This window comes from Entelurus aequoreus, linkage group LG21 (assembly GCF_033978785.1).
Source record: "Entelurus aequoreus isolate RoL-2023_Sb linkage group LG21, RoL_Eaeq_v1.1, whole genome shotgun sequence".
In the NCBI taxonomy this organism is placed as follows: Eukaryota; Metazoa; Chordata; class Actinopteri; order Syngnathiformes; family Syngnathidae; genus Entelurus; species Entelurus aequoreus.
This window is the reverse complement of record NC_084751.1, coordinates 37,346,409-37,360,182: the sequence shown is the minus strand read 5'-3', so window position 1 is coordinate 37,360,182 and position 13,774 is coordinate 37,346,409. Positions and strand designations below refer to the sequence as shown.

Here is a 13,774-nt window from a genome sequence, read left to right as displayed (position 1 = left end):
TCAAACCAATTTTAGATCGGGGGCCACATGGAGAAAAATCTACTCCCAAGTGGGCGGGACTGGTAAAATCACGGCACGATAATTTAAAAATAAATGCTGCGGTTAATAGTATATATATATATATATATATATATATATATATATACATACTTTGTCGTTATTTATATTTTCTGAATACATTATGTGATAATGTTTATCACTCAACTCATTGGTGTTAATGTTCAATCTATCAAGATTAAAAAAAAATTCAGTTATTTATTCATTTTCCTCAACTGATGTAATATGTGGTTTATTTTTGTACCTATGTAGCATCATCTACAAAGATACAAAGAGTGGCTATTGCGACATCCAGTGGACACATTTAAAACAGCTGTTTCATTCAAAAATTTCAGGTACATTTTTATACTTCGCAAACTCATCCCGGGGGCCGGATAAAACCTGTTCACGGGCCTGATCCAGCCCACGGGCCGTACGTTTGACCCCCTGATCGAAAGTGGTATTTGGTCAAAGTTTTAATTTGCTTGCTGGAACTAATACACTTTGCAGTAAATGCATTGAACATACTCACAAAACATTGCTAATAACAGATTTTTGTGGTGAAATTTCAGGATGAAGCTAAAATGTACTACAACATTGACAAAGGAATTAATCTGACACTCTAAACTTTTACATGCATTTTGTTTGTTTTGGTACCTTTTTTTTCTTTTAATCCACAACTAACGAAGGGCTGAATGGCAAAATTGAAACAGGTGTGAAATAATGTCCTTCAGTTGGAAACAGTCATACTTTCTGTGAAAAGACAATGTTACATTTGATAATGCAGCCATTCAGCTCCTTGTTAGAACAGTAAGTTGTGCACAAAGTAGAGAAACAGTTGGATTTGTGCATTCAAAAGTTTAGTGAAGGTCAAATTAAGTTCACATAAAAGTATTGTTTCATTGTGAAATTTTAATGAAAGCTGAATAGCCACACTTTTTTTTTTTTTTTAAAGGAGTAGTGTAGCTGTAATTTTCAGTTGAATTGCATGTGTTCCCTGTTTGAGTGGTACACAGCTGGTATTTTTTAAACTATAAAAATAAAGAATCAAATCTCTGAACTATTTTTGCACCAAGTGTGCCTGTCATACTAGAGGTGACTGACTAAAGATCTTATAACCCCATTTGACCTTGATTCTTGCTTTAGGCCAGTGCTTCTCAAATATTTTCTATTGCAGCCCTTTAAGAAGAAGAACATATTTCTCTCCCCCCCACATAAGTATAATTTGTCAATGAAATTGTTATAACTATAACTCTGCATAACATTGTAAGCTTATTAACTTTAAAAAGAATACAACACACCGGTCTTTCCTTGTCTCCCATCGTGGTTACAGTAAAGCCAAGTGCTACATACGCTTAATCACATTTTGGCACGGGGGGGGGGGGGGATCACACGTTCCACAAGGTCACATGTGCACCCCCTGGCATCGCATCACGCCCACCTCACTATTTGAGAAGGACTGTTTTAGGCCAAACACTATTCAGGGGGATACATTGGTTCTTTCATACATTTAAACTGTTTATTCTCCTCAAAACCAACTAAAATAAAATGACAAGCTGAACAAAAGGTTCCAGTCTACCACTTTTAAGCCTTTGCAGTAGCACAACTACAGCACTTTCATTGCAACCAAGTTATAATACTGAAATAAGTATGTTTATACATTATAATGCCAAGCGATTTACATTTCAAACAAATGCTTACAAAACAAAGGCATGCAAGTGACAGACAAGTTGGACAAAGTGTATGTCAATTATAATGCACTGATTGATTAAGCAGTATACTCATGACTTGCAAGAAACTGAACATTCAGCACGAAAAACTAAGTCTGACTATGACCAATACATTTCCTGGAAAAAAAGGAACTACACTTAATGCCAAGAAAGAAAACCAAGTTATTTCACTCCAACTGTTTCATGTCAAAATATGTGCATCAAACGCACTGTTAACAAAAACAGACTGGGAAACATTTCTGAAATTTACAGCAAGCACCAACTTGCTTTTAACACCTTGCTCACAAAAAAAAAAAGGAAATCTATTGTGCTTTATATAAATGCTGTCGCACTGGAGGTCACGTTCATGTAATTTTACCCAGCAACAGAAACAGTGTTGTGCATTTCCCCTCCTCCTCAAGTCCACCACAACGCCTACTTCAGGAGCCAAATGCACCCCCACACAGCCTGTGCTTGTGTAGCCAAGGATCTAGGTCTAGTATGCCATTGCAGTAGCAGTGGAGGGAAGCTCCATCCATTTTAATCAGGCCAATGTAGGTGACATCGCTCTTGCTGCTATTTGCCTGACGCCTTTTCAAAGAAATTTGTACAATTTTGATATGCGAGTGAGTACTTGTGTGGGTTTGTTTGTCCTGGCAGAAAAAGAAGAGGAGGTGGTTGGTATGTTAAGAGTGTATGCACAGTAGAAGCTTTGATAGGTTTAATAGTGCACACATACTCAAATTATGTGTACTAATGTTTACACCAACAACCATACAAATTAAAAGATACACAAGATAAAATACATCAATATTTTTAAAGTAAATAAGGGAAAGAAAAAACTATTAAATGTCAGAATGTTCTCAAAGTAGACGCTTTAAGTGACATGACTTGGACACATTCCATTGGAGAGAAACCTGTTAGCTCCAAGTTTACAAACTTTTGTATACACAATGGCATAAATACAAAGTAAAATAACACTGACTTACAAAATACTTAAGAATTAAACCTCCATATACAATTTAGACATCACTGATACATAAACCAGCAATAAAAAAAAATTACTTCGTAGTTTGTATTTATAAATAGCCAAACTAGTTCACCACAATTGCTATCTTTCTCTATGGTTTAAGTTGATTTCAAACATGCATACAATTGCAAAATGATACATCACAATATTTAGTTTCTATTTTTAACATGCTTGAAAAGGAGTAGGAAGAAGCAGAGTTATATATATATATATATATATATATATATATATATATATATATATATATATATATATATATATATATATATATATATATATATATATATATATATATATATATATATATATATATATATATATATATATATATATATATATATATATATATATATATACATACATACATACATATTTCACAGCAATTGCTAACATTTTTGTTCACTTCCGGTTCTCAATTTGTACACAATTAGGAATTTGCCTATTATTAACAATCCACAAACACGTTTTTCTTTATGCATTCTAAATAGTAAATAAATGCGATAAAAAGGTACGCTTACAATTAAGCTAATTGGAGTCGCTCTATTCTCCCTATAAAAGCCTTTCAAAAAAAATTAACCTGCATTAAGGTTTTATGTACATGCTGCAAGTGTACATGTAATGTTGTGAAAGGCAAATTTATATCAAGCATTTACGTATTTCATTCATTTTAAGCATACCTGGTGCATTAATCTCAAAATGCATCACGACATTAGCTTCCCCCCCCCCTCAAAATCACCACTGATTATTATTAATCACTGCAGACTTTAAGAGCCAACAAAAATAATAAACATCACTTACTGTACAATATCTGCTGTCAGTCATGTCTTATGATTGTGAACCATAGGCAAAATTCCCCAAAAAGTGCAGTTCCGCTTTAAACTAATCATATTAGTACATTGATTTCTTTACGTAGTCTATTCCACAAATTAATTCCACATACTAAAAAGGTTTTAAGTGTTGTGCGTACATACACATTTTTTAAGTTACTGTTCTCTTTTGTGAGGAATTTTACGTTCTTGGGTAGCAGGTTATAGTATCAATCAATCAATGTTTATTTATATAGCCCTAAATCACAAGTGTCTCAAAGGGCTGCACAAGCCACAACGACATCCTCGGTACAGAGCCCACATACGGGTAAGGAAAAACTCACCCCAGTGGGACGTCAATGTGAATGACTATGAGAAACCTTGGAGAGGACTGCATATGTGGGTAACCCCCCCCCCCCCCGTAGGGGAGACCGAAAGCAATGGATGTCGAGTGGGTCTGACATAATATTTTGAAAGTCCAGTCCACAGTGGATCCAACACATCAGTGAAAGTCCAGTATGCTTTGTGCATAATTTTGGCTGTTTGCAAATCCACTATATTGTTCAATTTCAGTATTTTTGATTCATTAAATAAAGGGTTTAAATATCTGATGATCATCATAAGCACAAGAACCAAAAGCATATGTAATTTAAACACATTAAAATATTACAAACACCACCAAAAATCAGTGGAAACTAAGTTAGTGATCCTTTAGATCTGGAGCCTCTGCTACAGAGACAGCCAACTCTTTTTAGCATGTGGCGTTCTTAGTCTACTTGGATTCAAACATAGCTAAACAAGCTTTAAACCCCGCATTTTTATAAATCTGAGCGGCAAATCTATTAATTTTTCTTCGCCAACGGCCATAATGCAAGTACCCATCCACCCATTTTCTACCGCTTGTCCCTCTCGGGGCCACTGGAGCCTATTCCAGCTACACTCGGGCGGAAGGCAAATAGATTTCATAAAATAGAAGCAAAGTCACTGAAAAAGTGTATTATTCTTTGTGTTATGGCGCCATCTTTTGGATGAATTCGCTCGCTGCAGGTGCTGCGGGATGAAAGAAAGGAATTTTTTTGCGCTTTGAAGTGGAAACACAAGTGCCGTTCCATCTTCTAGCTGCTTAACACAGACGGAAAAGAGTGCCAGTGTGACAATACAACTTGGTTTGATGAAACAAGAAATATAAGACTACAGTAGGGCTATGCTGATCAATATGACAATTTCCGTTAAAAAAAATTGTGTTTGGCCTTTGCCAATTAATGCAATCACAAGTGCTGACACCATGTATTTTTAGTCCCACGGCTGACAAGCGGCTAGCAGCTAATTATGGGTCTTCGTACACTGTGTGAAATAAATCACCTCCATTACAGCAAATAAACTGCATTTCATATACTCAAGTATCATGATCAAGTTACTTTTTCACCGCAGGACAAAGTTAAACATGTTACACAGACCACAAGCATGCATGCTAATAGCCAACTTTAACGCTAAGCTAGCTTCAAATTTACCCAAAAAAAATTGTGCACAGCTTATATTTTACTGACAGTTATCAAGCTCTTTCTGACCGGCTCTGGAATGCAAAGTTTTGTAGGCAGGTCTTATTTATATGCTTACACTTCGACTGTCTTCTCCATGCCCACTTTGTTGTTTTTAGCACTTCCATGGGGAGTCTGACAGATATGAGTTTGAACTATACGCTACTTTGTATTAGAAAGGGCAACAGCGGATGATGCATGTATGAGTCAATCAGCCCCACAACAAGAGGATTGCAAAAATTTAATAAAAAGCTTATCGACTACAGTGCGAACTACATGGCAGACGCATGCAAGGCACTCTGGGTACATTTTTACTATGCAGTATATGGATAATCCGCAGACATCACACTTTTACAAAACGTCAGACATGTAGCAAATTTCAAACGGCTCGTTTGGCAGACATTAAGAAAGAAGCCAAGATTTTATTAATATCTCCGCAATGCCTCCATAGTTTGATTTCAAATTTTCAGGACTTATGCAGATCCCAAATAAACAGCTGGTACAATCAAGTAAAAAAAATAATAATAAATTTTGCATAATAGTTCCCCTTTAAGAAGTGTAAACAGAACCGCATTACAGCAGAAAGTATGCAGCTATTAAAAGTAAATTAACAAGTAGATTAGTTAGTCTAGAGCAGGGGGCGGCAACCCTCTGCTTTGGAGCCGCATGCTGCTCTTTCATGCCTCTGCCCTGGCTCCTTAGCTTTGAAAGAAAATGTTAATAAATAATGGCTATTTGTATTTATTTTATTCAATGCAAGTTATTATGGCAGGCTCTGTTATCTTGTAATATAAAAATAAAACCTTTTAATATTTTGTCTATATAAACGTACGTCACACCCCCTATGGGTCATCACTTGCTGCCGAGCAATTGTGTTTTTAGCCGTCAACCCCCTGGTAAGCAAGCAATGACAGATCAATCTCGTCATTCAGACAGTGAACAAAATAATGGCAAAAGGTTAAACTACCGACAGTTCCGTTAATTATTGGAAAAAGTTGAACATATTCCGATCTCCTGCAACACAACAGTCTGGTGGCTGTCCAGAGGGGAGGCGCTGAAACAGTTGTGTCTGCGGAACGTAAAAACTTTCCTGAAAAGATAAGGGCTCATATTTCCTGAGCTAGATCAGCCCGAGTGGCTGGAAAAGCTGCACTTTATGGTGGATATGACAGCACACTTAAGGTCTTCAGGAAAAAAGGAGGCACAGCCCTGTAGATGCTGGAGGAAATCTTGGCGTTTGAGCGCAAGATGACCCTGTTTGCTCAAAGGATAAATGTGGATACTTTGAGGGTGGAGTGAGAAGGGTTTCATTTGCAATCTGGGAATGTTTTAGTTTGAAGAAACTCAGAAATCTGGTTACAAATATGGCTGGAATAATATGTAAGCATAATTATGGCAAAGCATATTAAATACATATTTCTAAACTACTAGGAATTGTGTTAAACCAGGGGTGTCAAACGCACGGCCCAAGGGCCGGATCAGGTCCGCAAACAGGTTTTATCCGGCCCGCGGGAGGAGTTCGCCAAGTATAAAAATTAACCTGAAATTTTTGAGTGAAAGAAACAGCTGTTCTAAATGTGTCCACTGGATGTCGCAATAGCAGTTATTTGTATCTTTGTAGACGATGCTACATTTGTACATGAAGTACATCAGCGAAGGAAAATGATCAAACTACATAAACATGTAATTTGATTTTGATATTCTTTTATCTTCATAGAAAATTAACACCAATGAGTTGACTGATGATCACAATTTATTCAGAGAATATAAATGACAATATTTTCACCGCAACATGTAAGTGGAAAAAAATAATTATTTGTACATTTTCAGAATGTGCTTGTATTTTTAAACAAAGAAAACAATCTTAAATGGTCTTTATTTTTAAGTTTTCGTGCCGTGATTTTACCAGTCCGGCCCACTTGGAAGTAGATTTTTCTCCATGTGGGCTCCCGATCTAAAATGAGTTTGACACCCTTGTGTGAAATGTAGATTAGAATAATCAAAACGGTCTCCATTAAAATCTTTACAGACACTAAATGCAACCACGCTAATCCTGAATATATTTAACTCACCTGTGGAGGTGACCTAAATTGTCTGCACCAGCAAATGTTGACTGAAGACAATTTAATATTAATACGCTCCAAACCAACATCAAACGGATGTAGATTAAAAAGGTCACAAAAATAAAGGTCACAAAAATAAAAGCACACCAATTTAGGGGAAGAATACACTTATTTTTTTGGGAAGGAGGAAATCGATTAACCGCAAATTTAATTACTGCGAATACGTGACGGAACGACACGGACGAACCAGGCCCATTCAACGTATTCGTTCCAAATGAGTCAAGACAATTGGAAAATTCGGGGAAAGCGGGAATTTTTGTGAAAATGATAAAAAAAACAAAAAACTTGAATGCTCTGAATGAGTTGAAAGGGTTGGTGTTGAAATATTTCGAATCGGTTGAGAAATGCTGCAGTAGTAACATGTTGAATTGAGAAATGGTATTACGTAATTCCTGGAATTTTTGGAAAAACTGGAATTTTTCCAGTTAAACAACTTTTTTGTCCTGATTAAGAGGAATGTTTTGACGGTGGAACATTAGAAATGCGTCAACAAATGTGGAAGGAAAAGTTGCCAGAATAAATGGTGGAAATGAGCTTTAAAAGACCAGGAATTCTGGAAAAATCCTGGAAATTTTTTGAACTTGGAAAAAAAGGGTTTGAATTTCAAAAATGGTGAAATGGTTTGAAAAATGTGGAAATGGTAGTTTGAAAAAAAATGGCCAATTCATTTTGAAAGGGGATGAATGTCCAGGAAAACCTGGAATTTGTCAAGGGAAAGCCCGTGATTCCTGAATAGGCTAAATAGTTTGAAGTTGGAACGGTTTGAATCGGGTGAAAAATGTGGAAGGTAGAACGCGCCAAAATCTGAAGAAGAATAAGTTGAATAATAAATAGATGAATGTTGGTGTAGAAAACCACGTGTGAATGCTTTGGAGCATTCACAATTTCACACAATAGATGAATTTTGATGTAGAAAACCATGTGTGAATGTTTTGGAGCATTCACAATTAGTTTAATAATAATAATAAATAGATGAATTTTGGTGTAGAGAACCATATGTGTAAATGCTTTGGAGCATTCACACAATAAATCTATGAATTTTGGTGTAGAAAACCATGTGTGAATGCTTTCGAGCATTCGTTTTTTGATTGATTGAGACTTAGTAGGTTGCACAGTGAAGTACATATTCCGTACAATTGACCACTAAATGGTAACACCCGAATAAGTTTTTCAACTTGTTTAAGTCGGGGTCCACTCAATAAATAGATGAATTTGTGTAGAACACCATGTGTGTAAATGTTTTGGAGCATTCACACAATTAGTATAGTATATAATAATAAATAGATGAATGTTGGTGTAGAAAACCATGTGTGAATGCTTTGGAGCATTCACACAGATTAATATTGCTGTAGAACACAGTGTGTAAATGTTTGAGCATTCACACAATTAGTATAGTATATAATAATAAATAGATGAATTTTGGTGTAGAAAACGGTGTGAATGCTCCAGAGCATTCACACAATCAAAACTGTCTCCTTTAAAATCTTTACAGACGCTAAATGCAACCACGCTAATCCTGATTAGATTAAACTCACCTGTGGAGGTGACCTAAATTGTCTGCACCAGCAACAATTTGATAGTAATACGCTCCAAACCAACATCAAACGGATGTAGATAAAAGGTCACAAAAATAAAAGCACACCAATTTAGGGGAAGATTACACGGTTTTATTTTTTTGGGAAGGAGGAAATCGATTAACCGCAAATTTTAATTACGCGAATACGTGACGGAACGACACGGACGAACCAGGCCCATTCGACGTATTGGTTCCAAAACGAGTCAAGACAATTAGGTCTATTATTTAAATATGTCGGTAATGTTTGGAGCGGAGGAAAACACGACATTATTCATCACCAAGAGTAAAGCAGGGGCGACACCTTCATCAGGAGGCAGCGCCAAGACAGGTGTCGAGGCTAACATTGCCGACATTTAAGCGGAACGACAACGGCTTGCCAGACTCAAAAATGCCCAAAGACTTACCGTGAACGTCCGTGAAGTGTTGGAGGCTTATGAGCAGCGGGAGCAGGAGGAGGACAGCGGGCGTGGAGGGAACCATGGCGGAGGTGCGTGTGTGTGCTTGCTTTGCTAGCCGAGCACTAAAAAAAAATGCTCGCGCCGCCCCTGCTCGGTTCACGCGCCCACCACATATATATGCAGAGACGCAAGACGCGCGCGCTCCCGCACGTACACTCGGACTCGCGCTTGGCGCGGAATGAACGCGGGGGTGATGGTCACGCGCCTCGGCACCTGCGTTTCTTAGCGACCCGCGTTGCTCATTTGCGGCACAAATATTTTCCGACATTAGCTCCCGTAACGCCAAGGTGAATTATTCCCGCCTCTATTCTTTGTTAACCCTTGCTTGTCCGCCTTCCGGTTGGCTTTCATTCGCAACCTGACAAATTAACATATTTTACACCAGTAAGTAGGGATGTCCGATAATGGCTTTTTTTTGTGTGCCGATATCCGATATTGTCCAACTCTTAATTACCGATACCGATATCAACCGATACCGATATATACAGTCGTGGAATTAACACATTATTATGCCTAATTTGGACAACCAGGTATGGTGAAGATAAGGTCCTTTTTAAAAAAAATAAAAATAAGATAAATAAATAAAATAAAAAAATTATTGAATAAAAAAGAAAGTAAAACAATATAAAAACAGTTACATAGAAACTAGTAATTAATGAAAATGAGTAAAATTAACTGTTAAAGGTTAGTACTATTAGTGGACCAGCAGCACGCACAATCATGTGTGCTTACAGACTGTATCCCTTGCAGACTGTATTGATATATATTGATATATATAATCAGAATATTAATAACAGAAAGAAACAACCCTTTTGTGCAGGGGTCCCCAAACTTTTTGACTCGGGGGCCGCATTGGGTTAAAACAATTTGGCCAGGGGCCGGGCTGTATATATATATATATATATATATATATATATATATATATATATATATATATATATATATATTATATATATATATATATATTATATATATGTATATATATATATCTATATGTATATATATTATATATATGTATATATATTATATATATATATATGTATATTATATATATGTATATATATATATCTATATGTATATATATATATATATGCAGTATATATATATAATATATAAATAAATATATATATATATATATATAATATATATACAGTATTTATATACTGTATATATATATATCAGATATATACCTGTATATATATATATATATATATATATATATATATATATATATATATATATATATATATATATATATATATATATATATTATACATATTAGATATATATAGCGCACTGTCCGCGCGTGCGATGATGTCTCGTTATTGATGAGAAAATACATTTTTAGACAATATGATTTGCCTGAGCGGCTAGGAGACACCGTGAGTAGCAAGCGGTGCAAAGTTGATAAGAAAAGACAGAATTGTATTTATTTTTTATACTTGGGACTTCCCGCGGGCCTGATTTTGGACGCTGGCAGGCCGGACTCGGCCCGCGGGCCGTAGTTTGGGGACCCCTGCTTTTGTGTGAATGAGTGTAAATGGGGGAAGGGAGGTTTTTTGGGTTGGTGTACTAATTGTAAGTGTATCTTGTGTTTTTTATGTTGATTTAATAAAAATAAAAAATAAAAATAAAAAACATAATTCGATAATAAAAAACCGATACCGATAATTTCCGATATTACATTTGAAAGCATTTATCGGCCGATAATATCGTCAGGCCGATAATATCGTCAGGCCGATATTATCGGACATCTCTACCAGTAAGTGTCAAATGGGGGTACTGCACACTAGAAAATGCTGGCTTCTTTTGATAACCCAATTTATGAGGTGACTCCATGTAGCTTTTTAAAAAATGTTCGACTTAGACTTCCTTTTATTGTCATTCAAATTTGAACTTTACAGTACAGATAAGAACGAAAATTCCGTTGCATTAGCTCATGGTAGTGCGGGATAAAAGAGCAACAAGGTGCAGATATAAATAAATAGATTACCGTACAGATAAATATATTGCACTTTTGCATAAGCGTCCTCGTTTACGGATGTATGTTATATTCCATCCATCCATCTTCTTCCACTTATCCAAGGTCGGGTCGCGGGGGCAGCAGCCTAAGCGGGGAAGCCCAGACTTCCCTCTCCCCAGCCACTCCGTCCAGCTCCTCCCGGGGGATCCCGAGGCGTTCCCAGGCCAGCCGGGAGAGATAGTCTTCCCAACGTGTCCCGGGTCTTCCCCGTGGCCCCATACCGGTCGGACGTGCCCGAAACACCTACCTAGGGAGGCGTTCGGGTGGCATCCTGACCAGATTGTCTTTTATATTCCAGCGAGTTAATACATTTTGGGGGGGGGGAATTGAGGGGATTATTATGATGCGTTCAAGAGTCTTTAGGCCTGGGGGAAGAAGCTGTTACAGGTTCTGCTACGGAGGCTGTGGAACCTCTTTCTAGAGTCCGGCAGTGAAAACAGCCCTTGGTGGGGGTGGGAGGAGTCTCTACAGATTTTCTGAGCCCTGGTCAGGCGGCGGCTTTTTTGCAGTTTCCTGGATAGGAGGAAGAGGAGTCCCGATGATCTTTTGTATGTATGAAAATGTATGGAAATGGGGAAAGAAAATGGGATGAACAATATATTTTTTGTTGTAATATAGTTTCTGTAGGAGGACAAGCACGACACAAACCTTCCTAATTGTTAGACATCCCACTGTTTAATATGGCGAGCGCCGTTTTGTCCTACTAATTTCAGCGGCCCTTGAACTCACCGTCGTGTGGACTGCGACTCAAAAGTCTTCTTCTAATATACCTACAAACGAGGCATAATGATGCAATATGTACATACAGCTAGCCTAAATAGCATGTTAGCATCGATTAGTTTGCAGTCATGGATTGACCAAATATGCCTGATTAGCACTACAGCAAATCAATATAATTAACAAAGCTCACTTTTGTGAATTCCCGCACAGCATAAAACGTTTGGTGGACAAAATGATACGAAAAAGGAGTGGCACAAAACACGTCTTTCTGTGGCAGCATCGGAGAAAGTTGTACATGCAAACAAACTACAATCAAAGATTGCTGAAATTAGTAAAACAAAACAGTGCTTGCCAAATACTCTCATCAGTGAAGCATGTATAACATAAACAGTGGGATTTATAACACTTAGGAAGGTGTGTGTCATGTTTGTTCTCCTACAGAAAATATATTAAAACAAAAAATTTGTATTTTTTTTCATCTTTTTCCATTTTCACTCATCTCTGAAAGAGGTCCAGGGAGCCACTAGGGCGGCGCTATGCGGCTCTAGAGCCGCGGGTTGTTGACCCCCGGACTACTATGACAATACACGGCAATTCTTGTAAAAAAAAAAGTCACTCGTATCTTGCTTTTTAGTATATGTTAATGGAATAAAAATAATTTTGATCAGTAGTTGGGAAGGAGTAGGACTAACCAGCAGTAAAATTTATCATTTTTAACCAACTATTCGGTCAAGGAGCGCTAAATTGTGCAACCCAATAGTTGGGTTGGGAACAACCCAACATTGTAGTGAGCATAACTCAGCTTTTGGGTTAAATAACTCAAACCCAATAGTTGGGTTATGAATCAACCAACATTGAGTTAGCCTAACTTAACTTTTGGTCTAAGTCAGGGGTCCCCAAAATACGGCTCACGGGCCGGATCCGGCCCACCAGCGTCCAAAATCCGACCCGCGGGAAGTCCCAAGTTAAAAAAATAAAATAAAATAAAGAGGTATTTTATTTAAATTTTTTAATCTGTACTTTTTAATCCATTTTCTACCGCTTGTTACTCTCGGTGTCTCCCAGCCGCTCAAGCAAATCATATCGTCTAAAAATGCATTTTCCTATCGTTAACGTGACAACATCGCGCTCGGCATATATATGTATATATATATATATATATATATATATATATATATATATATATATATATATATATATATATATATATATATATATATATGTATATACACACTACCGTTCAAAAGTTTGGGGTCACCCAAACAATTTTGTGGAATAGCCTTCATTTCTAAGAACAAGAATAGACTGTCGAGTTTCAGACAAAAGTTGTGTATTTCTGGCCATTTTGAGCGTTTAATTGACCCCACAAATGTGATGCTCCAGAAACTCAATCTGCTCAGAGGAAGGTCAGTTATGTAGCTTCTGTAACGAGCTAAACTGTTTTCAGATGTGTGAACATGATTGCACAAGGGTTTTCTAATCATCAATTAGCCTTCTGAGCCAATGAGCAAACACATTGTACCATTAGAACACTGGAGTGATAAATGCTGGAAATGGGCCTCTATACACCTATGTAGATATTGCACCAAAAACCAGACATTTGCAGCTAGAATAATCATTTACCACATTAGCAATGTATAAAGTGTATTTCTTTAAAGTTAAGACTAGTTTAAAGTTATCTTCATTGAAAAGTACAGTGCTTTTCCTTCAAAAATAAGGACATTTCAATGTGACCCCAAACTTTTGAACGGTAGT

General features: G+C 36.9%; 1 protein-coding gene across 1 annotated transcript in view; it reads right to left on the bottom strand.

Moving 5' to 3' along the window:
- The window catches only part of vldlr (very low density lipoprotein receptor), a 46,306-nt gene extending 36,927 nt beyond the window's left edge, over nt 1-9,379 (bottom strand). The window contains exon 1 of the mRNA XM_062031613.1: nt 9,223-9,379. Coding sequence (XP_061887597.1) covers nt 9,223-9,298 — 76 coding nt within the window. The 5' untranslated portion in view covers nt 9,299-9,379. The remainder of the gene's footprint in view (nt 1-9,222) is intronic.
- Nucleotides 9,380-13,774: the final 4,395 nt, after the last annotated feature.